Here is a 22,188-nt window from a genome sequence, read left to right as displayed (position 1 = left end):
TAACCTTGATTAGCAGCCTACCATTGGCGTAAATCTAAATAGATTATTATTCAGGGATTTCCTTTTTCCTCGCCTTGCCTGTCATGATAATAATCGTATTCTGAATGGGCCTATTAACTGTTTTGATGATCTTCCGTCGCCCCTTTCTTTCTTGTCCTTCTTTTTTCTTTTTGGTACAATTCTCTCGTTCTTTAAATTCCTCAAAAATGGTAGATTGATGGATCAAGATATATCTCTTTCAGCACAGAATTCATAATGGTAAATGGCTTAATTTTTGGCTTATTTCCATACATCTTTGACGGGTCTTGCTAAAACACTAGAGAGTTCAGGTGTTGGATATCTCTTGTACCTTCTTGTAAGCTTGGATGGGGTAAGTCGAGCCCAGGTGTTGGACACTTTCAACTATAGTTTTAAAACCCGACCCGGTCATCAATCCAATCCAGTAATCGGGTCACAGGTCAGATGGGTTGATCCAGATGAACCCAAAAAAAACACGGTACCCTTCCTGCCCTTTACTATCTCTCCCATCTTTCTTCAATTTCAACACAACTACTTCCTCTTCTCCCTCTGTACCCATCCAAAGAAACAACCAGCAAAAGAAGAGAGAAAAAAAAAAACGAAACTCAACCCCTCCCCCCCACAAGCGAAAGTTACCAATCAAGAAAGAAACCTCTCTTTTCTTTCTTTCTTTCATTACATCGTGTTACCCAATCAAGTTAACAAGTAAGATTCACAGCAGCATTCACAACAATTTCACAGCAAAGTTCAGGTCTTTGACCATTTGAAGTCGCTTAAAAATAAAAAAAACAAAGAAAATGAGATATATACCCGTGGAGCTACAAGCCTGCCAGTTCAAAACAAATGAAAAAAATCGATGCCACTGTTATAGTAAAGCTCTCCTGCAAGTTCAACAGATGGAAGAATCTTTAAAAGATGTTTCAATTTGAAACAAAGGATAGCGAAAGAAGAAAAAAAAATGAATTCGGTCAACAACTCATCTAACTTTATTCTCAGACTTGAAACAACGATCCTTATTCAAGAGTCTTCTGCTCCTTTGTTCTTCTTCGCATCCGAAATGGGTTTGAAGATTTCTTGAATTAGGTTTGAAATTAAATAGGTTTTTTCACAATCTCACTTTTGCATTGCGTTCATTCCTCTACTCATCTCGTTTTGACATTTTAAGTGTAAAAGGCCAAAACGACATCTTTTCAGCCATGAAGATATATATATAAAAAAACTCGAGTCTTAGTCGGGTTTGCCTGGGCCGGGTCCCGGGGCAACCGGGTCTGGCTGGGCCAATTCCCAACCTGTTTTTTGCTTAGACCCGGCCGGCCACGGATCCGGGTCCCGAGTCAGCTCGCCCAGCCTGGCCAGATTTTAAAACACTACCTTCAACACCTTGTTGTAAGTTCTGATGGGGTCTTAAGTGTACCACTCAAGTCCATCTCCCACAAACATGTCTCGTTAAGTCTTAACCTTTTTTATAAATTCAAAAACATGTTTTAGATTCTATTCAAGTATTAATATTTGCGTATGAAATATTCTTTCCATTAATGCTCGTATAAGAAATATTCTTTTGCATTAATGTTTATTAATACTTGCGTTAAGAATTTTTATTTTTTTTATAAATGTTATTATGATAAAAATAATTTTTAGCTTTCTATTATTAAAAAAGAAGAAGAAAAACAACCACCAACATTCGAAGGGCATAAATATCAGTTGGAGCTAAAAGGTTAAATTTTTTCTACATATCTGATTTTAACTCATCGACGAGCGCCGCACGTTGAGAAATGATTTTTGCGAAGGGTGTGGTTTTGTAATATCTTTACCGTTGAACTTGAATCGATTTTTATTATTGTTTAATCACTGCGATGACACGAATCTGATTTTAAACCTGACAACACCTGGAAGGAAACACGTGCACTGTACCAATATGGAAAAACGTATTAATTATTAATAATAATTCAGATGGACGCATAGCGACTACTTGCACAAAGATGAATATCGCATGGAGGCAAGCGCTTGACACTTCCCCAGAAACTAGCCAGCACTCTTCAGACACCATGTGTGCTCTCACTCGGCCTTGTAAGTTTCCGAGCTACCACTTGGCCCAACGGCAAGAACTCTTGGCCGACATTAATTACGGTAACCAGTACTCTCCGGGTTTTTCTTGTAACCTTCTCTTTGTCGCTGGAATGGAATGTGCTTGTCTGGTTGTGTTAACTCCCCTGCTTGGCCTCGTGGCCGGGGTGGTTTTTCTTACATTTGTTTGTGATTTAGAGCATGTTAAAATGCCAGTAAGAGCCAAATCCTGAGCAATTATTAGCGCACATGCATGCCGACACATGATGATCTGATTTTGTTTTGAAGGTTGGATACGTATATTGTTTTTATTGACTAACCAGAGAGGCTGGAAGCAGTGCTTGAGGACACCATATGATGGTAAAACTCGGTGGATCTTACGGACCCAGTAGAATAGCTATACGGTTCTCTGGTAATCGAATTCGTCAGCTGGACGTGAAGCTAGTTTGTGTGGTATCCGGGTTAAATTAAATGTATTTTGATTAACCTTATTGATTTTAAAACTAATAATTAAATAAGCATCCAGGAGCGATTAAAATTAACAAGCATGTGGTTGGAACATAAAATCAAAAAAAAAAAAAAATACTAAACTAATATCACCGAACTACTTTTTAGATGTTAAAGTTTTCACATCTCTCCTGTTGATGAAGTGTGTTTTTTAACGAAAAATGTTGATAAAGTACTACTGTCATGTGAGGGAGAAATGGAAAGGAAATGAATTACCTTTATCGATGCAACTACAAGACGTGTAGTCGGATTAACTGTATATATTAACAGTTAACTAGGTTAATACATTATTTCAATTATTAATTAAGACAATTGTTTCGTAGCGACCTTGGTTAAAGAGGGGTGATGCATGGTTGACGTAGTAGGTTTGATTCGCTTTGAAAGCAAAAATGCTCACTTTTCTATCTTTTTTTTTCTTTAAAAAAGCAAAGGCGGATAACCCCTTGGAAAAAAACAAATAAAACAAACAAGCTAGCCCCCGGCGAGCGAGCCTCTCTCACGCCCCGCACTTGAGCTTTTTAACAAACCCATGATTTTTTTATTCGCCATCTATATTTTTTTCCTTGATTCAAAGTAAATTTAATATTTTATGTATTTTAATAGTAAAAAAAATATAATATTAAATATTTTTAAATCAAGTCTTAATTTTTATCAATTATCATGATTCATTCTAAATCTATCAAATTAATTGGATCACTTCAAAGTAATTCTCAAATATATTAATTTTAAATTCAAGTTAATTAAAAAATGAGGACAAGAAAATCTAAGATTAACTTTCTAGATTAAACTTAATAATAATCCTAAATAACTTATTGCGGTTCTTTTTTTTTATGTTTATAATTTTTTTAATCTAATAAGAAGTGATAGCATATTCACATTCTTCGAAACAATTACAAACTTTACCTTTTTACTATTATTATTAACATAGTAACGCATATCTTTATTTATTTATTTTTATAAAGTATATTCAAAGTCGGGTTTAGAAAAAAAGAAAATTAAAAAGATATTTGAAAAATGTGATTGTGATTGTTTTTTTAAATATTTTTTATCCGAAAAAACATCAAAAATAATATTTTTTATTTTTAATATCAGCGTATCAAAATAATATAAAAATATCAAAAATATTAATTTGAAATGATTTTTTTTTTATTTTTTTTAATATTTTAAAAATATAAAACCAAACATACTTAAGTCCTGGGTGGAATTACCGCCCATCGTCTTCTTTTCTTCATTCCAATTGAGAGTAGATACAAACAAGAGATTTTCAGAGAGAAAAAAAATTCCATACTTATCCGAAGATACTGGATCAACCGTGCCTTAATCGGGGTGTTAACCAGTGCTTTTTACAGTGGAAATAGCATGTTTTTGAACATAATAGGTGGTCTTTCGCTGGAATTGTACTATAGATTTGAATCATTTGATCATGAGTATGTTAGGAATATATGTCTCCGGAATTGTGATTATTTATGCTTTTAAGTATTTTTTATAATACATCTTTCTATTTTTTTAGTGATTATGGTTCCTAATATTAAAAATAAAACTTTTAAAAAATTATTATTGTATATTTTTTAGTAAAAATATTTTAAAAAAACATCGATAGCAAGGAGAAAATTCACACCCTGCTAACTAGCCTACAAGTACAAAGTGTGAACGTTTCATGTCTACATTTTACGTGTATCACGTAATTTAAATAAAAAAAGAAGAAGAAAAAGAAGCGAAATTTCAACTCAAGCATTAATTCGTGTCAAAATTCGCACGCTTCAGGGTCGGGGTCCAGGCATTGGAACTGGATCGACGGACAAAATTATATTAAAGAAAAACTTTAAAAAGATAAGTGTTTGAGTGTAGCTAATGTAGAGTAAAATGACAATTTTGATTTCCGTAATAACAATTAACGAAGTGAATATTATGGGTTAAAATAAATTTTCAAAATAGTTTTTTAATTTTGTTTTATTTTAATTTGATTCATATTTTTTTATTTTTTATTTATTTTATTTGAGATAATTTATAAAATTGAGATTTTTTTATTATTATATTTGATTTTTATTTTTTATTTTTTATTTTCTTGTTTTAATTTATTTTTAATTTTATCTCTTATGATATATATTTTTTAATTTTTATATTGATTTTGATCTATTTTTTTATTTTGTACTTTATCCCTTGCGGAAGGTGTTGTGCTGGCTTTTCTTGGGTTCGGGTAAAGAGAACATGGGACGTCTGGCAACACAGAAGCAATGGCGAAATGCAATAGACTCGAAGTTATGAGAGGGGTTGATTCGGCCACGAGGCTGATTTCTAAATAAAAAACAAAAAAAAATATTTTAAATTTTAATATGTTATATAAAAAAGTTCAAAAATAATTCATAATATATATTGTAAATAATAAAGTTTAAAAAATTATTTATTTTTTTTATTTTACATTGAAAATATATCATCTTCTTTAAGTTGGTATTAAAAAAAGAAGTAAATCCGCGTATATAAAATCAGGTCTAGGAAACATCCACCCAGATGAGGAGGCTTGGTGTTTGTAACCTAGTTTTTGGGTTTTTTTCTTAAAAATATAGCCTTCGAGTCTCTTTCGAATCATTCTAGGTTGCTAAAGTTCTGGGTTAACCTAACGGGTGTAGCAAATGTCTTCGAGCTAACTACATTTCTAATTTTGGGCTTCTTCAAACCCGGTCGCTACCTGAATTATCTAGATTCCAGATGAACCCGCCACTCCGGTATGATAACTATGCAATAGACTAGAACTTACTACCAGTTTATACAAGGATCGTTTTTAATCGTGCATCTAAATTAAAGTACAAGAAGGGACACCACACGGCGCAAGCTCATCGTGACAGCACAAAGAGAACCAAGAACATACACGTAGGCCCCCCTCAATACAGGACCAGCAACCTAAACCAGGTTGGGTCCTTTCTGGTTAAGTTTTAATCATGCACATGAGTTTATGACCGTTGTGAAACTAAAACAACACTTAACAGTCACATACGTGACACGTACTCCCTCTTGCTCTCTTCCCTATAGACGCACTTCCATTTACATGGAGACGTATAGTATTAAAATAACTGTCTTAATACGAAAGTGATAAAAAAGAAGTATAAAAATACAGACACCTCCACTGCCCCACCGTCACTCCTCATTTTATTGTCTAGAAATCTCCATCCCCCAACACCATCCCCACTAAAATCACTCTCTCTCTCTCCCTCTCTTCCAACACTCACTGCCTTTCATCTTTGAAGTTCTATTCTCTCTAAAGTACATCTGTTTCTCATATTTTAGCACACGAACTTGCATCATTCATGGCTGTTTTAGTGTTTTTAGGTCTTTTCTTGGCCCTCACTGGCCATTCAAGTAAGTTAATTGGATTTTTGTGTTCTTGCTTTCCTTCTTTTGCAATCTTTTGGATGAAAAAGTTTCTGAGGACTTTATAAATGGAATGCTCATTTTTTAGACGGGGTCTTTTTTAATCTTTTAAAGTGATCTCCTATCTTGTTTTCTTGGTTCTTCTACTAGTATGATCCAGCTGAAAGAAAGAGTTTTTATATTTTCTCCCCCTAGAATTTTCCATTCTTTCTATATTTTTTTTATTACTCCAGGAAAAAGTTAGCTTAAATCCATGATAATCTGTAGACTAGTGACGATCCCCCAGTGTTTCTTTTAATTCGTCGATTTATTTTGGAGCTCTTTTTTTTTTTCCTAGTAATCTTTAGAAGAAAAAGGGTGTGGTTTTGAGTGAACTAACAGTTTTGTTGGTTTTTCATTTTCTGTTGTAGGTGCTACTTACTGCGTATGCAAGGATGGGGTTGGTGACACACAGCTGCAAAAGAGCCTGGATTATGCTTGTGGAGCCGGAGCTGACTGTACCCAAATCATTCAAAATGCCCCTTGTTACCAGCCCAACACTGTAAAAGATCACTGCAGCTATGCTGTTAACAGCTACTTCCAGAAGAAGGGCCAAGCTGTTGGGAGCTGTGATTTTTCAGGAACTGCCATGACTAGTGCCACTCCCCCTCAAAGTAAGTCAAGTCCCACAATCCACCCATCTCTTATCCAACTATCTTTGGTGGCACTAACTCGCTCCTTGTCTTGTATGATTCTGTAATATGCAGATGTAGCCTCTGGGTGTACATATCCTGCATCTGCAACTCCAAGGTATTGTTTTTTTTTACAAGAAAACTCGGTGATTTTGACATCCAGTGTTGGTGATTGATTTCTGTCAATTTTGGATCTTTCCATATTTTATATTGCTATTGTGTTTAAATGAAGTTTTTTTACTGTGCGTCGAGTGTGAATCTGGTTTAAAGCTTTGGATACCTTCTTTTTTTCTTCAGAGAACTTTTATCAAAGTTAATTTTTCTTGCGACTGGGAATCAATAAGCTGATGAATCCTGGTGCTGTTAATCATGAATCTAACCTCCAGCTGTCTCTTTCTCTTTCTCTTTCTGACTTTCTGCACTGGCGTGTCAACCTTGTACGATCCACATGGTAGATTTGAGCTGTGTTTTCTTGCACAAGCAGCATCAGAAAAATATCGTTTCTTTAATGTTGGCTTAAGAGAAATTTTTGGACGGTGGTTAAGAAAAAGTAGATCTATCATTCACGCTTTAGCATCTTGCATTGACATATCTTTATAGGTCAGGGGCTGCTGCATTGTCCTTGCAGTCTGAGCTGTGTCCTGATGTCGATATTTCATCCTCGCCAAAGATTTTGATTCTAAATCTCTCAGCTTGACATGTGTTTTCCACATGTTAAGTGCAGATGATGCAACATTTGTGCAGATTATACTTTTCCGAAGTTTGGTATATTCATTTTCTGGTTTCTCCTTTTGTTTTTACAGCACAGGGACAGGGAACACCCCAACAACCACCACTCCAAGCACAGGCACAACACCTACCGGCACAGGCACAACACCTACCGGCACAGGCACAGGCACAGGCACCAGCACAGGCACAGGCACAGGCACAGGCACAGGCACAGGCACAGGCACAGGCACACCTTCATCTATAATTCCTACTCCTCCTTCATCAGTGTTCAACTCAGGATTGGGCCCAACTGGTTTCAATGATAATAGTAGTGAGGCTCCTGCTTTTAAGGGCACTAACTTGTGGTTCATTGCATCTTTGACCCTCTTGTTTTCAGGCATATTTTTGTTGTGGGGTTGACGGTAAGAAGCTAAAGTGGGGGGGGCAAGGCGGTGGGGGTGGGGTTTGATGTGTAGATTTGATTTTGCAACGGAAGGATGGGTAGGCATGTAATTTTACGTTGGGATTGTGGGGGTCATCTAGAGCCAAACCTCGCTAGGGTTTTTTGGCTCTTTCCCCTCCACCTATGTGAAAAAGCTAGGAATTTGATTCCTATCGAGTGGATGATGATATGACTGCTGTTGGGAACCTGATCTCTTCTTTTTAGAATTTCTCCTTTTGTATATCTAGAGAGAGGTTGTAGTATTTTTTTATATTAATCTAATGAAAAATTGGCCCATCCACCACCCCCTGTTTAATCCACCCCCTGTAATTGCCTCGCTTCGAAGCTGTTACGATCTGATTAAAGTGCAGCATGAAGGATGCAATTATTAGCGTGATTTTGTCATTAATGGCATTATTTATTTTTGGTCGGTAGAACAACTTTGCTTAATAAAAAATTAGGTTATAGTTTTTTATAAATATAGGTTATTAGATACTTATTAAGGTGAATGTAAGTTGGCTAGGATATTTATATTAATTGGGAAAAAAAAAAAAAAATGGTATAGATTGTTCTCCTGGGGGGTGGGGGGGGGGGGGTGTAACGAAGAAGAATTTGCAACTTTGCTAGCCAATAAATTCGAGAATCAATGTCGTAGGGGAGAGCACGACATTTGAACCGCCTACCAACTCGGAGACGCATCACAGTACGTTTCTTGACGATGATATTTTTAACTGGATCAATGATTAAAAAGTTGCCCTAGTTTTATCGATGATGCCAGGCCAATATAAAGTAAGCAGTGCCAAATTACTATCAAATGAGTGGTTCCCGAGTAGTAGTTTTTGCGCATGCAATTTGTAGGAGAAGCGGGTAGCTCTTTCAATCCGTGCCTATTGTGTTATATTTTACTACATCACAAAATTGTATGATCCATCCGTATCAAATGAGTGGTTCCGAGTAGTAGTTTTTGCGCATGCAATTTGTAGGAGAGAAGCGGGTAGCTCTTCAATCCGTGCCTATTGTGTTATATTTTACTACATAGTCATGGCTGAATTAATGTTTGCCGTGTCCTCCAAAACTAGCTCTTCTTCTGCTCATGATTTATTTGTCTTAGAGCATCACAGTACGTTTCTTGACGATGATATTTTTAACTGGATCAATGATTAAAAAGTTGCCCTAGTTTTATCGATGATGCCAGGCCAATATAAAGTAAGCAGTGCCAAATTACTAGCAGCATCCTGGACGTATAACATCACAAAATTGTATGATCCATCCGTATCAAATGAGTGGTTCCGAGTAGTAGTTTTTGCGCATGCAATTTGTAGGAGAGAAGCGGGTAGCTCTTCAATCCGTGCCTATTGTGTTATATTTTACTACATAGTCATGGCTGAATTAATGTTTGCCGTGTCCTCCAAAACTAGCTCTTCTTCTGCTCATGATTTATTTGTCTTAGAGCATTAATGCTCGGAGAGACGAAATCAAGATACTCGGCGGGGTATCGGTAAAACTACAAATATTGGTAATCAAGAAAAAAGAATACGTGATACAAACAAGATACAAGAAAAACCTGTAATCGAAAACCTAATTTTTATTTCTTATATTCAACTGCTGCTTTTCCGCAGCCAGGAATGATTTGAATTTCTTCTTTGAGGTGGTGAGCTAACTCTATTCTTTCCTGTTTTGTTGATTGGCATATTGACATTTCCACGTCCACAAATTAACATGCTGAGTTACGGATTTACTCTTACACCAAAATACTTTGCAATTTGAAACAACGAGCAACATAGTCATAGACACAAAATGGCACTGAGTTCATCTACGTCTTCTTGTTCCGGGAGTGCGTTGATTGGAGGCAACAAAACTTAAAGACTATCCCTCTGACCTCTTCGATGTTCTTGCTCTCCCTGCTTCAAATTGCTTTGAATGTTTGGTGGAAGCATAAATCTATTCCAAAATTTAATACTAATTGTGATTGAATTCAAACCTGAGAAACACTTTGAGCTTCTTTATTGCTATCTTCTCCCACAAAATCCAGAATCAATTTGGCAACAGAGTTGGGCTTTTCCACATGAGGAAGGTGGCCACAATCTGGAATTTGGCGTATGACAGCATCTGGCAGTTCACAGTGCAATCTCTGCATGATGTGATTTAAAAAGCCGCGTGAGTTTATGAGTCTGTTTCCCATTGAATCGATTGGACAACATGGTAGAGAGATTCATTTGGCAGAAAGTCAAGTTGGTTGTGAGCATCCAAAAAGTTTCACACCGGCAAGTTTCGTGAAAGGCCAAGGACAGATTCTTACAAATGTGTTACACGCTTTGTTTCAAGCTCATCAATCGTATCAATGCACAGGAAGATGTTCAGCAAGTACTAACCACAGCCAGCTTGTTGCTAATGATTTGATCGTCCTCACCCCAAATGATAAGGGTCTTCTGCTTGACCTGCATAAGAAATTTGTTAAGCATTTTTAGGAAATTGCTGGGAAGTCAGGACATTTTGATGCACGAACCAAAAACACAAATTAAAGACTTCAAGGAGTCAATTGCATTCGTCCAGCCTGACACTCCTGTCCGAAAGTGTTAGTTACACGGATTCGACATCCCATGGCACCCTTTTATGCTAGTTAATTAGCAAGATCAAAGCATTTATATACTTCATGACACATTAACAAGTACCTTTTTTATCTGGGCACTGACATTATAACCACCACTATTCATAAAATTCACAGTTGCATCCTCCCACCAAGGATATAGACAATGTAATCTGCCCACCTGGTTAAATCCACAACCAATAATAAAGAGAGAATTAAATCCAATATGACTCTAGCAAAACTTTGTGATGGCAAATATATATATATATATATATAGTGAAACAATGATAGTTTGATAAGTTTCGTTTCTGGGAAGAAACCCTCACGTTCATCCAGTCTATGCTGGTGTTTAATGGAAGACTGTTGAATGCGATAAGATTAACATATAAGCGCAAGGGGGTGCTCTTCAGTAGATAAACCTGGTTCAAAGAAGTGCTTATGGTTATAGAAGCAATATATACAATTAACAAAAAATGAAAGAGGGGGCTACAAATATCATGCAACAAAAGAAGAGTGTGTTGGAGGAGGAAGGAACATATGGGTGGCATGATGTCACTCACTCCCTCAAACATGTTCACAGCCCACACATCTCTGGAACACGACTGGAAGAAATAGGAAAAAGCTTCTGCTCATTTTTGTTCTAGAAATCATCTGCAGATGGGACTTCTCATCAAGCCTACTGGGCCCTGATAAGTTTTCATGTGAGCTAACAAAATATAGAGGCTCTTGCTCAGTATTTTACTTGTCCTATCACTGAGGGGGCCGTACTTGAACTTTTATCGTATATCAAAACTAAAATCTCTCTACTTATTCAAGAAGCACCGAGATTGACTTCAGAGCATTAAAACTGTAAATTCTATGTGATGGAGGATTATTTTGGGATTATAATAATGTTCTGGTTTAAAATGTTTTATATTTAAAATATATTAAAATAATATTTTTTTTATTTTTAAAAAATTATTTTTAAGATTAACATATTAAAAATAATATAAAAACATAAAAAAAACATTAACGGAAAAAAAAAATTTTAAATTTAAAGAAACATAATTTCAATTACGGTTCCAAACAAACCCTAGTAATCATTTTAACAGTTAAGTTGCAATTCAAGGAAAAAAGAATAAGCAATGAACACGTCCATTAGATATATAAAATTAACCAGAAGAAGGGAGAATGAGAAGTCACTTAGTGTAGCCATTTGACGAAGAACAAAGATCACATGCATGTAAAATAACAGTGGTGAAAATTGCATCAGTTAAATTGAAGAATGCCAGGACCAAGAACAAATCCTAGAGAACTTTTGTTGAGTCATCTACACAATAAAGCGAAAATATCATGTATAATCAGTGGAGATGACCCTAGATAGAATTGAGTGGAAAAGAATTAACGTAGACAACAAATATTGAGCATTCAAGACATTGCTCAGTTGAGTGGAAGACTTACCCCAGCATATGCTATAGCTCTAGGTAACTTTGCAAGGTTCCCTGTGTCTTCAGCATATACACTTGCGTCAATCAACACTAACTTTTCTACCTGAAAAGAGAGCTAAACATTTGAGTTTCATGGCACAAATAGATGCAGTAACTTTGGCTACTGCCAGTAAAAGATGTATAATGATTGGCTAGTAACTTCTCCTGAATAGATGGATGACACATGTGTAGGTGCTCAGTTACCGAGAACTACTTACTGCTTCAGGATGGTTGATAGCGAAGTCAATTGCAACAGCAGCACCAAGGCTTGGTCCAATCAATATGATGGGCCTTCTGATATAGGATTTCCAGAGCTGCAGTTAAAATGAGATGACCCAAATTAGTTTTAGCATAATGGATACAATCACTAAATTCTGCAAATATTGGTTTCTGCATCCTAACTAAGGAAATAACAGGCACGGATAGATTGAAAATTTCATAATAGAGCAGGAAAAGGCTGCGGATTGAACATAAAGTGAACTTGATAGTTGAAGTACCTGATACAAGTGATCACGCTTAGATGCAACATCACATGATGGAAGTCTCTCTGGCAAGCACACAAAAAAACAGGACATATTACAATCATGGTGTGGGAGGTTGGGAAAAAGAAAGAAAGAAAGAAAGAATAAAGCTAGAACTTCCATAATTAGAAAAAGGAGGCAAGAGATGCAAAACAAACCCAAATCAGAGAAACCCCAGCCAAGAACATCGACAGCCCAAGTCTCTAAACCAGCCTCCTCTAGCAGTGGAAATGTGTATCTCCATTCTAAACAGGAACTGAATTATAACATGTAGTGAACTTTAAAGGCCACATATTTGCTGTTATTCTCAAAACAATGTTACTGAATATATCATGTACCTGTCAAAACCATGGAGGAGAATCACTGGACTTCTCTCACTCTGCATCAAAGGCTTCACACAACTACTCATGATACTTCTGTCTGCAAACCCCACCTGCATTGTCAGTGGATCATATGCAGTTGGGATGTCTTGGAAATTCGAAGCAAGCAAAAGCGTTACAAAATTTTGATATCGAAAGGTGTGTTCTTGCTAACTATAAATCAACAAAACCTGAAAAATCCAGAATTTTTTTTTTTTTGGAATTTGCTATTAAAAATAAGAAAAGGCCATTTTCCCAGGAAGCATAATATTCACAATTAAGTAGCCACACAACAATATATCAAACTAACAAGCGAAGAGAGAGGGTATCAAATAAATAGCAAAAGTGAGAATTACGCTTACTGGCAGCCTCTCAATTCTGGTAGCAAGCTTTCTTGCAAACGGGTCTTTGATATTCTCAACCTCTTTGGGTAGAAAAGAAGGGAAATCGCTACCCTGAGCTGTGAAGAGTTTCACATGGGCTCTGCGTTTTGTAGGCACTAATTCAGGGCTGGCTGTGAGGGTGAGCATCTCTGTCACCCGCAGGTTGAACTCTTATTGCCGGTTGCTCGCTGCTCACCTTATCCTTCTGTCAAACCGTGAAGAAGGAAGAGCTTCATATTCGTGTGGCCTTAACTGTGAAACCGTTGATCTATATATATAAGCAAGTAAAAATTATTACAGTGGTTATTTTGGATATTTTAACCAGATCGGAATCATCATTCATTTATGGTAATCATTCAGAATCACACCTTCTAACACAAGAAATCTGAATTCTATCAGTTACTGTACCTGTGACCCGCGACCAATTATTTTTTTTTAACGTAAAACATTAATGTTTAGGCAATGATATTATCTGTAAAGAAACAAGAAAAATTCGATGCTCGAGTTATTAATTGAATTAAATTGAATAAAATCAAGTAATTTAAGCAATAATAGTAGATGAGTTGTACAAAAAATATTTGTTAATAACCAACTAAAATAAATAAGTTGACAACACCATATCTGAAAAAAAAATTAGTTAGAGATTTACCGTCATCTCACTGTTGATAATGTCCATAATAATAAAAAACCTTGTTAAAACAGTACAATCCCCCCTGAAAAAAAAAAAAAACTGACGATATTAAAAAAAACCTCACGAGTCATTAGAGCAAGCGGGTGGTCTGCTACTTTTTCCTTGTATCGATTATCAAGCCAGTGTGGCGACCAGAGTGCAAGGCCTCGACTATGCTGTGCTAATTTGGGACTGATCATCTCGGCATCCACTTGGGGCTGCAGCTATCTTGCAGAACCATGACCATGCCACCGCAGTTCGCTTGCCGTAGCAAAGAAAACAAAACACGGCAGGCGTACCTCTCAGTTACCTTGCCACCGTAATTTTTTTGTTGTAAATTAAGCTCTCTTGTACTTGCATAAACAAATGTATTGCCCATACATACTTGTAAGGGAACCTGTTTAGAGCCTTTCAACTTGTAATCTCCATGCATACATAATTCAAAGAGTTGGTAAAAAACATAAATGCCAAAGAGGTTATTAGGACCACTAGTTATTGTAGTGAATGCCGTTGGTCACACCTTCACATTTCTCTTTGGACTTCCATGGTGAAGTTCTCTTTTGCTTTGGTCATTCGAGATTTTTTATCCTCGGTTAAACCTTTTTATGGCTAATTGGCGTTGATTTGTTAAACAATGTCCAAATTAAAAGATGGCGGATCAAAGGTGAAAAGACAGGGAAAATAGGTTGCTACTTCAAAGTTTGCGCAAAAAAGTTTAGTTTGGCTGTTATACTTTCTAATTTGTTTTTTTTTTTTGTCCTTTTGGTTTTTGAAATTTCAGTTTTGATCCAGAACTTCACTTTATCATTCAATTTTCAATCCTGGATTGAGAGAAAGTCGCGGAATTCCAATAATAAAAAGAGAATGTCTCAGTTGACATTGATTTAAATCATAAAAATAATTAATCTTAGTATCAATGAGTTCTATTAGATAAAAAAAATTTCATTTAAGTGTTCTTTGACCTTCCCGTCATTTATAATAGTAGATCTCAGTTAGAAATTTCCCTGAGTTTTTTTTATTTATATATATAGGCAACGGTTTCTGAGCTATGTGATGGAAGATAGCTTATTTCTTATTATATTATTATAATTGTGAAAACTAAAGACTCGAGTCTTATTTTATAGAAAAAAAAAATAAAAGTCATCGCTCGTCATACCAGTTCTACTATCTTAGAAAAGATATATATCTTAGTAAATTATGATTTAGTTAAACGAAACACGCATTAGGTATTGTTGTGGTAAAGTATGAGGTCTGGGCTTCAAATCCTATTGTTTTTTTTGGACTCTTCCTTCTTCTTTCCTAACAGAACTTGTCTTCATCGTGCTATTTTATTTTCAGATTTAGTTTCTTGTAATACTGGAAAAAACACACAGACCACCTATTTCGGGGTTTTTTTTTAAGGTTTTTCTGGAGTAAGAAATTGTCGTAACAATAAACTTTGAAATAACGATTGTTTTTTTAAAATTTTTTTATTTAAAAATATATTAAAATAATATATTTTTTTTATTTTTTTAAAATACTTTTTTAATATTAGCATATCAAAATAATATTAAAATTTAAAAATTTTAAAAAAATTATTATTTTTTTAAATATAAAAACAATCAAAACACAAGACTTCTACGTTGGCGCGAGATGCCTTCAAAGAAATTCAAAGGCGCTGCTTTTTCTTAACGGGCACCAATAGGCACAGTGACAAGAGAATGTAATTTTCTTTAAAACCCAAAAAGAGTGTTTTCTCCAGCGAGCCACTACCATGGATCCACAGCAACGAAGAGCAGGAGTTTCCCAGCGTGGCCCTCCTCCTCAAACCGGCGATTTCTCTACAATTCTCACCGTTTTTCACTCAATTCCAGCGCATGGTCTCTGTATACCTGTCTTATTATACATTTTATTTTATTTGTTTTATTAAATTTCATGGAAATAAATACATTAAAAATATCATTTAAGAATAAGATTATATATTTTTTTAATAAAAGCATCGAGCTGTTCTTTCTTTTTTTTACTGTCATTCATAATTTGTAGCCTACAGTCGCACTAATAGCGAACACACATCACCAGGAACATATTCCAGCCCACAAATTGCCCAAATATAGAGCAAACACACTGCCCAACACCAAAACAGACACGGCTAAAATTTGTAGCCTACAATCATGCTAAAAGCTAATAGCGTGCAAAGTTGCTGCAATTTTGATGAACTAAAGTTCAAAAATAAAAAGCCGTAATAAAAATAAAGTAGTTGATAGATATTATAAACAAAAACTCATAAAAACAAGTTTTTTTATTTATTTTTATTGTGGGTATCCAGACCAACTTATACATACTTTGATTAATTCTTCGATGCTCTAAAATTAATGATCATGTAAACCTATAATAATTTTGAGATTTGTAACTCTTAAATTGATGATTTCTAAGAAGCAAATTAAAAATTTAATCAATTAAGTTACATTTTTAAAATTTAAGAACAAATTATTTCACAAATATGATGAAAGGTGCTAGTGATGTTGATCAAATGCTTGGTTAATTGAATAAAATAATAGATGAATTATGAAAAGTTTGGACAGTATAAAAACTAACTTTACAAGTATCAAGTTGTTTTTAGTAATAAATTTAGTATGTGTAATGTTAATATTTCTAATTATCATCTCAATAATTTTCTATTAAACAAATCATGTGTAATGTTAATAGAATTCACATATAAAGCAAGATAACAGTTTAACAGCAATGATCCAAATATGTTGCAATAAAACATCAATAATAAATTAGTAATAATATTTCGCTCAAAATTAGGGAGGGGCAATGGGGTGCTTCCTCGTAACTGTTTACTGTTTGCCCAACAAAATCATGAAATTATAATATGTTTACTTTTCAGGATTTTCAAGCAAATGACATGTAGTCCGGTGATTGCTACTCCATGGTATATAATTGAGATGATTTTATTTTTTTTATCCAGTTTGATAAGAGGATAAGCTTTTTATCTCCTTTTACATGTAATATTTAGAGAGATACTTTAAAGCAACAGGTTAAAGTTAGGCTGAAGAATAATTAACTGATGAGTTGTTTAAGCTATTTGGTTGTCTCGGCAGCAAGAAAGGATTCTTATAGGGATAAGGTCATCCTTGTTTTTTTTTTTAAAAATAAATATTTTAAATTTCTTTTTATTTCGAATTAATATTTTTAAATATTTTTAAATTATTTTAATGTGTTAATATCAAAAAATAATTTTTAAAAATATATAAAATATTATTTTAATATATTTCTAAATAAAAATTATTTTAAAAAATAATTACAATCATATTTTTAAACATGTTTTAGATAGAACAAAACAGAAAGCAAGAGAGAAATGAGAGATTTTTGTGGAGTGGGTAAAAAAAGAAGAGGGGAGGGGGGGTTTTTTGTTTTTTTTTTTTTAACTTAATGATAATTTTAACCCTGGAATGAATTTTTAGTTATTAAATGAAATATAATAATAATTCTATAAACAATACAATTTTCTCTGACAAAAATAATTTTTAATCCAACCTGCGCGCAGATAAATTGGCTAGGGAACGTTACTATAAGACAAAACTTTAAAATGAATATCATGGAAGTTACGAAGCAAGCGCGGGAGCATCTATGACGTTTTCCCATGTTCTTTTATTTTCAACAACGAAAGCAGACTGTTCGGTTAGGGGACCCACGTGGAGAAAACAGCCTCGATGTCCTAATCCAACGATCATGATCTGTTAACACCGTAACTAAATTCCCTGCTTGATAACACCCAACATCACATTGTATTTGTCTCCATTTATTAACGCAAGATCTTCAGATTTTAATTAAAAAGAAAAAACCCAGAGTGAGTGTTTTCTCCAGCAAGCCCCCTTACCATGGATCCACAGCAACAAAGAGCAGGAATTCCCCAGCGCGGCCCTACTCCTCAAACCGGCGATTTCTCTCCAATCCTCACTGTCTTCCTCTCCTTCATCGCCATCTTCGCCTTGGTAGTCGCTCTCTCACCAGTGTTTTAACTGTTTCAGCATCCTCTTTATATATAGCAGTGCTGTGAAATACATGTTTATGTAGACGGTCTGTAAAACGGTTTTTGTTTTTGCTAAATAATGATTTTTTTTTTAAATTAATGCCGTTCCAGGCTTGTTATAGATGAGAACTTCTAATTATGTATTGAAACAGGTGTGCTGCGTTGTTTAGGAGAATTTGATTATGATTTATTTTCCTCATTTGGTTTGATTTTCTAGTTTTGGAATGTAGTTGTGCTAAATTTAGGGATTTCACAGTCTGTAAATGCATTATTATCTAAATGTTAGCTCAATAACCAGCTATGCTTAAGTTTAGTTGAATCGGACTGTGGTCTTCTATACCAAATTTGATGGTAAATTGACTTCATTAATCATCTCCCCAGCTTCTACATCCATCTTTCATTTCGAATTCGACTTTGTTTCGTTGTTTAATTCTCAACAGACCAAGATCATGAGTGGATGGATGCTCTTTAATATTTTAACTTTGTTTGGTTAACATTATAGAAGTATGTTGAATTTTTATATAAGCTGGAATATATGCTACTTGAGAGTGGAGCCAGGGAATTTATGACGTTCTATGGCAATATTATAGATAGTGATTCCATCGTCATCCAATATTAAGAATAGTTTATCCATCTTGCACCAAGTCCCAGAAGGTCATGTTGGGGTATATTGGAGAGGAGGTGCGCTTCTACGGACAGTTACAGATCCAGGTGTGAATACATTAGTGTTTATCCAAGTTGCATTTAGTGTTCCTGTCATTTTGCTTGTGAAATCATATTTTAAAATTTTCAGGTTTTCATCTGAAGTTGCCTCTGATAACCCAATATGAGCCTGTTCAGGTGACACTTCAGACAGATCAGGTACGTTTTATTTTCCAAGTCATGGATTGAGAGCTCTGTATTGCTGTGTTGACATTTGAATCCTTCTTGGATCTCAAAAAAATGCAGGTTAGGGATATTCCATGTGGTACTAAAGGAGGAGTCATGATTAACTTTGAGAAAATCGAGGTGAGGCCATAAGTTGTGGCTTTTTATTGACATCACAAGCAGCTTAAGGCTTGCCAATCTCCATTTATATTTGCTGCCTTTTCCTCTTAATACAATTTATGTGCATTCTTGAAATGCTTATCTCAGGTTGTCAATCGGCTTGGCAAGGAATATGTATATGAGACACTACTGAACTATGGCGTGCAGTATGACCACACATGGATATATGACAAGATTCATCATGAAATCAATCAGTTCTGCAGCTCTCATTCTCTTCAACAAGTTTATATTGATGTTTTTGATCAGGTGTGTTATGGAATTCTAAACGAGACACACTGTTTATCCAATAGATCATTCCCTGGATAGTGGTTGTGTCCATCAAGTATGCTTTTCCAACGTGTCTTAAAGTTGATTTATATTTCTTCCTCCTGCTTGTATCTATATTGACGAAAGATCAATTTCACTCTTTCTCAGATTGATGAAAAGATGAAAGATGCTCTTCAAGGCGATTGCACACGTTATGCTCCTGGAATTGAAATAATAAGTGTGCGTGTCACAAAGCCTACCATTCCAGAAAGCATAAGAAAGAATTTCGAACAGATGGAAGAAGAACGCACTAAGGTATGCTACACTCTTCCCAGTCAAATGAGTTTGATCTTTATTCTTTTACTTTCCCTCCACTGAAAGTTAGTGTGAGACATAAAAGATGATTTAGTTGGCGATGAAAATCTTTTCTGAGATTACTGTGGATATGAAGGCTCTCTCTCTCTCTCTCTAGGACTGTTCATACATGTATGTTTTAAGGTTGTCTATTAATGTGGCTTTAGCAGAGTGATATAATGGTATTATGAACATCGTAGAACCTCATTCAACTGAGCAACTTGGATGCTGTGGTGGGCACATTGAATTTGACATTCCTAATTTTCTGTGTGTGAAATATTTATCACGCATGCATCTGTGAGAGTGATTGATTCAGATTGTGCATTGCTGTTTAGGTCTTAATTTCTATTGAGAGACAGAAATTTGTTGAGAAAGAGGCAGAGACAACAAAGAAGATGGCTATCAGTGAGGCTGAAAAGAATGCCAATGTGAGCAAGATTCTCATGGAACAGAAGTTGATGGAGAAAGACAGTGCAAGGCGGGAGCAAGAGATTGAGAATCAAATGTATATGGCTCATGAAAGGAGCCTGGCAGATGCTGCATTCTACCGGTGAAAACGCCCTGTTTCCTTTTTCATGTTGGTGTCTTTCAGTCGATTTCTTGAAAGTGGATTAATATACTTGCTCTCTCTCTCTCTCAGCGTCTTGAAAGAAGCTGAAGCAAACAAGTTGAAGCTTACTCCCCAGTTTCTCGAGCTGAAATTCATTGAAGCCATTGCTGATAATACAAAAATTTTCTTCGGGGACAAGGTTTTAATCTCTCTCTCACACACCACATGCACGCACATGCCTGCCCGCCCTAACTACACACAAATTTAACATGACATTCTTTTTACAGGTGCCGAACATGGTTCTTGATCAGAGACTGCTGGGAAATTTTCTGCAAGGGATGTCTGGAGGGATGGCTAGAGAAGTGGTCTCGGAAGAAGTGTGAAGAGAGAGGTCGGGAATATAGGTTCGATCTCCAATCTGTCCATTATGTGTGGCCGATAGCTGTATTCCCCATACTGCTGCAAGGCAGCGATGATAAATTACTGATTGCATTCCGTTTAAGCTTGGTTTGGGGATGACCTATGCTTTTTGCCTTCTATTAGAAGGTTGCTACCAATGGTATATGCGTTACGTGTGTACTCTTTAATGCCATTGAGAGAAACAAGCTAGTTATGTTTTCTTAGGTTAAACATTCGTGTTTATTGCTTGCTTCCCGTTCTCTATTTGCTCGCTCATGATCAGTCCACACACTAAAATTGTAGTGTTACGCCGTAGTATTTGGTACAAAAGATTTGCAAGATTCCTTAATTTTAAGAGAAGGGAGACCAAAGTTTTGATTGTGACGTACTGGTCCCCCAAATTTCGTTAGTTAGCCAATCTATTTGAGTGCGGACATCCTGCTCGATAAAAAAAAATAAAATATGATGGGGGCCCTCTCGGAATGGATTTTCCGGCGCACAATGATGGTGACAAGGGAAGCGCAATAAAACAGTAGTTTTAGGAATTCTGAATGGCAAGGTGCAATGGGTGTCCAAGGAAATCGTCTACTAATTTTTGTTGCAACTTCACAAATGGCAAGGTGCAAATTTTTGTTGCATTCCGTTTAAAAAAAAAACACTGCAGCTCTTTGATCCGCCTGGACTCCCTGGAGTCTGGGCTGTGCGTGTTTGAAGAGGCAACAGAAAGAGAGCGTACGAGAAATGATTACATACATTTTGTCTCAAGTTGATAGTTGCGAGATGAGTTTCCACAACACCAATCTGGATTTGCTCCAGCAAGAAGTAGTGGTGACTGTTATCAATGGAATAACTTGGGTAGAAATAAATGGAAGTGCTGCTCTTAGATGAACAACAATGGAGGATAGAAACGATTATAAGGACAGAGAAGGAAAGCACGATATGGTTTCCTGGATTCCATTTAATTCATTGTATTCAAAACATGCATAGCCAGACAAAGTCTGTTACAACTATATATATCCCGAGCGTTCTCTTCTAGAACTATTCCTTGGAACATTCAGGAACAAAAGAGAATATAAGGCAGCTAGTAAAACTGATTGAAACGGTGCGTAAAGGAAAACTAAATGAAACGCTGCGAATAACGGTTAACAAAACGGTGCGTTTGTGTAATGGTCATGAGAGTAACGATCCTTCATCTAAATTCTAAATTTGGTCTTTCCTTGTTTTTCCTTCTTCTTCGTTTTGGACTCCTGTCATCGATTGATACTCTCAAGTCTCAAACAAAGAGCTTTGTGTATAATTTTGATTAGAAAATTAACAAAAAGTGCTCATTAAATATTAAAGCATATAATAGGCTCATTAATTTAAACAGCTTGGCTAAGTTTTGCTAGGTTTTTTTACTCAAACCGAACCATTTGAATCGATGATCACTTGCAGGTAAATCATTAATTTTTGTGAAGTCAATTACACTACTAGTAGAAGCCACTTACAATTATTGTTTGGCACTTAAATATCATAAATGTGAAAGGGGCTTAAAGATAAGATGATTGAGTTAAAGGGTTTGATGGGTGGGTTTGGTTTTTCAACAAAAGGTTTTTATTTTATTATTATTAATTGGATGTTCGAACTAGTTTACGTATACTTTGACTAATTTCATGGATCCTAAAGTTAATAACTATGTAAAATTTTAATGGCCCTGAAATTTACAGGACTTACACTAATAATCTTTAAAAATTAAATATAAAAATTGATTAGTCAATCTACGTCTTATTATAAAAAAGCTGTTTTTTTTTTTTTAATAATTTGCTTAGTGTGCAA

The 22,188-nt window shown here is 35.4% G+C and overlaps 3 protein-coding genes across 9 annotated transcripts; 2 read left to right on the top strand and 1 right to left on the bottom strand.

The window, feature by feature from the left end:
* The first annotated feature begins 5,780 nt into the window (after positions 1-5,780).
* On the top strand, positions 5,781-8,077 carry LOC118043295 (PLASMODESMATA CALLOSE-BINDING PROTEIN 2). Its single transcript, XM_073412190.1, has 5 exons — positions 5,781-5,830; positions 5,880-5,943; positions 6,366-6,608; positions 6,702-6,744; positions 7,430-8,077. The coding sequence occupies exons 2-5, from the start codon at positions 5,892-5,894 to the stop codon at positions 7,752-7,754; spliced, it is 663 nt and encodes a 220-aa protein (XP_073268291.1). The 5' UTR covers positions 5,781-5,830; positions 5,880-5,891; the 3' UTR covers positions 7,755-8,077.
* Positions 8,078-9,269: 1,192 nt separating this feature from the next.
* LOC118043294 (alpha/beta hydrolase domain-containing protein VTE7) lies at positions 9,270-13,451 on the bottom strand. 7 transcript variants are annotated; one of them, XM_035051223.2, is made up of 11 exons: positions 13,066-13,440; positions 12,689-12,783; positions 12,509-12,606; positions 12,327-12,376; positions 12,048-12,143; positions 11,804-11,893; positions 10,690-10,782; positions 10,449-10,544; positions 10,149-10,214; positions 9,758-9,907; positions 9,270-9,680 (listed from the first exon to the last, which is right to left on the bottom strand). In XM_035051223.2, exons 1-11 carry the CDS (start codon positions 13,237-13,239, stop codon positions 9,636-9,638), a joined length of 1,053 nt encoding a protein of 350 aa, XP_034907114.1. In that variant the 5' UTR covers positions 13,240-13,440; the 3' UTR covers positions 9,270-9,635. The 7 variants fall into 7 exon arrangements, 6 of the variants coding, with proteins under 6 accessions (XP_034907114.1, XP_034907116.1, XP_034907115.1 ...); XM_035051225.2 differs by having other exon boundaries at positions 13,072-13,434; XM_035051224.2 differs by having other exon boundaries at positions 9,270-9,677; positions 13,066-13,433.
* A 4,103-nt stretch (positions 13,452-17,554) lies between these two features.
* Positions 17,555-20,604, top strand: LOC118043293 (uncharacterized). The gene is made up of 9 exons (XM_035051222.2): positions 17,555-17,739; positions 18,368-18,488; positions 18,571-18,638; positions 18,726-18,785; positions 18,912-19,070; positions 19,239-19,385; positions 19,760-19,974; positions 20,065-20,173; positions 20,262-20,604. Exons 1-9 carry the CDS (start codon positions 17,626-17,628, stop codon positions 20,355-20,357), a joined length of 1,089 nt encoding a protein of 362 aa, XP_034907113.1. The 5' UTR covers positions 17,555-17,625; the 3' UTR covers positions 20,358-20,604.
* The last annotated feature ends 1,584 nt before the right edge of the window (positions 20,605-22,188 follow it).

Source organism: Populus alba, chromosome 10 (assembly GCF_005239225.2).
Source record: "Populus alba chromosome 10, ASM523922v2, whole genome shotgun sequence".
Classification (NCBI taxonomy): domain Eukaryota; kingdom Viridiplantae; phylum Streptophyta; class Magnoliopsida; order Malpighiales; family Salicaceae; genus Populus; species Populus alba.
The sequence above is the reverse complement of the archived record's forward strand: the minus strand, read 5'-3'. Positions and strand labels throughout refer to the sequence as shown.

Bases quoted from the DNA above. Each gene is read 5' to 3' on its own strand.
- LOC118043293 (XM_035051222.2), top strand. From the start codon at position 17,626: ATGGATCCACAGCAACAAAGAGCAGGAATTCCCCAGCGCGGCCCTACT. The intron at 19,386-19,759 runs GTATGCTACACT...ATTGCTGTTTAG, and splicing joins TGGAAGAAGAACGCACTAAG to GTCTTAATTTCTATTGAGAG. The intron at 19,975-20,064 runs GTGAAAACGCCC...TCTCTCTCTCAG, and splicing joins GCAGATGCTGCATTCTACCG to CGTCTTGAAAGAAGCTGAAG.
- LOC118043295 (XM_073412190.1), top strand. From the start codon at position 5,892: ATGGCTGTTTTAGTGTTTTTAGGTCTTTTCTTGGCCCTCACTGGCCAT. The intron at 6,609-6,701 runs GTAAGTCAAGTC...TGTAATATGCAG, and splicing joins TAGTGCCACTCCCCCTCAAA to ATGTAGCCTCTGGGTGTACA. The intron at 6,745-7,429 runs GTATTGTTTTTT...TTGTTTTTACAG, and splicing joins CCTGCATCTGCAACTCCAAG to CACAGGGACAGGGAACACCC.
- LOC118043294 (XM_035051223.2), bottom strand. From the start codon at position 13,239: ATGCTCACCCTCACAGCCAGCCCTGAATTAGTGCCTACAAAACGCAGA. The intron at 11,894-12,047 runs GTAAGTAGTTCT...CTCTCTTTTCAG, and splicing joins CTATCAACCATCCTGAAGCA to GTAGAAAAGTTAGTGTTGAT. The intron at 10,215-10,448 runs GTACTTGTTAAT...TTTCTTATGCAG, and splicing joins TCAGTGCCCAGATAAAAAAG to GTCAAGCAGAAGACCCTTAT.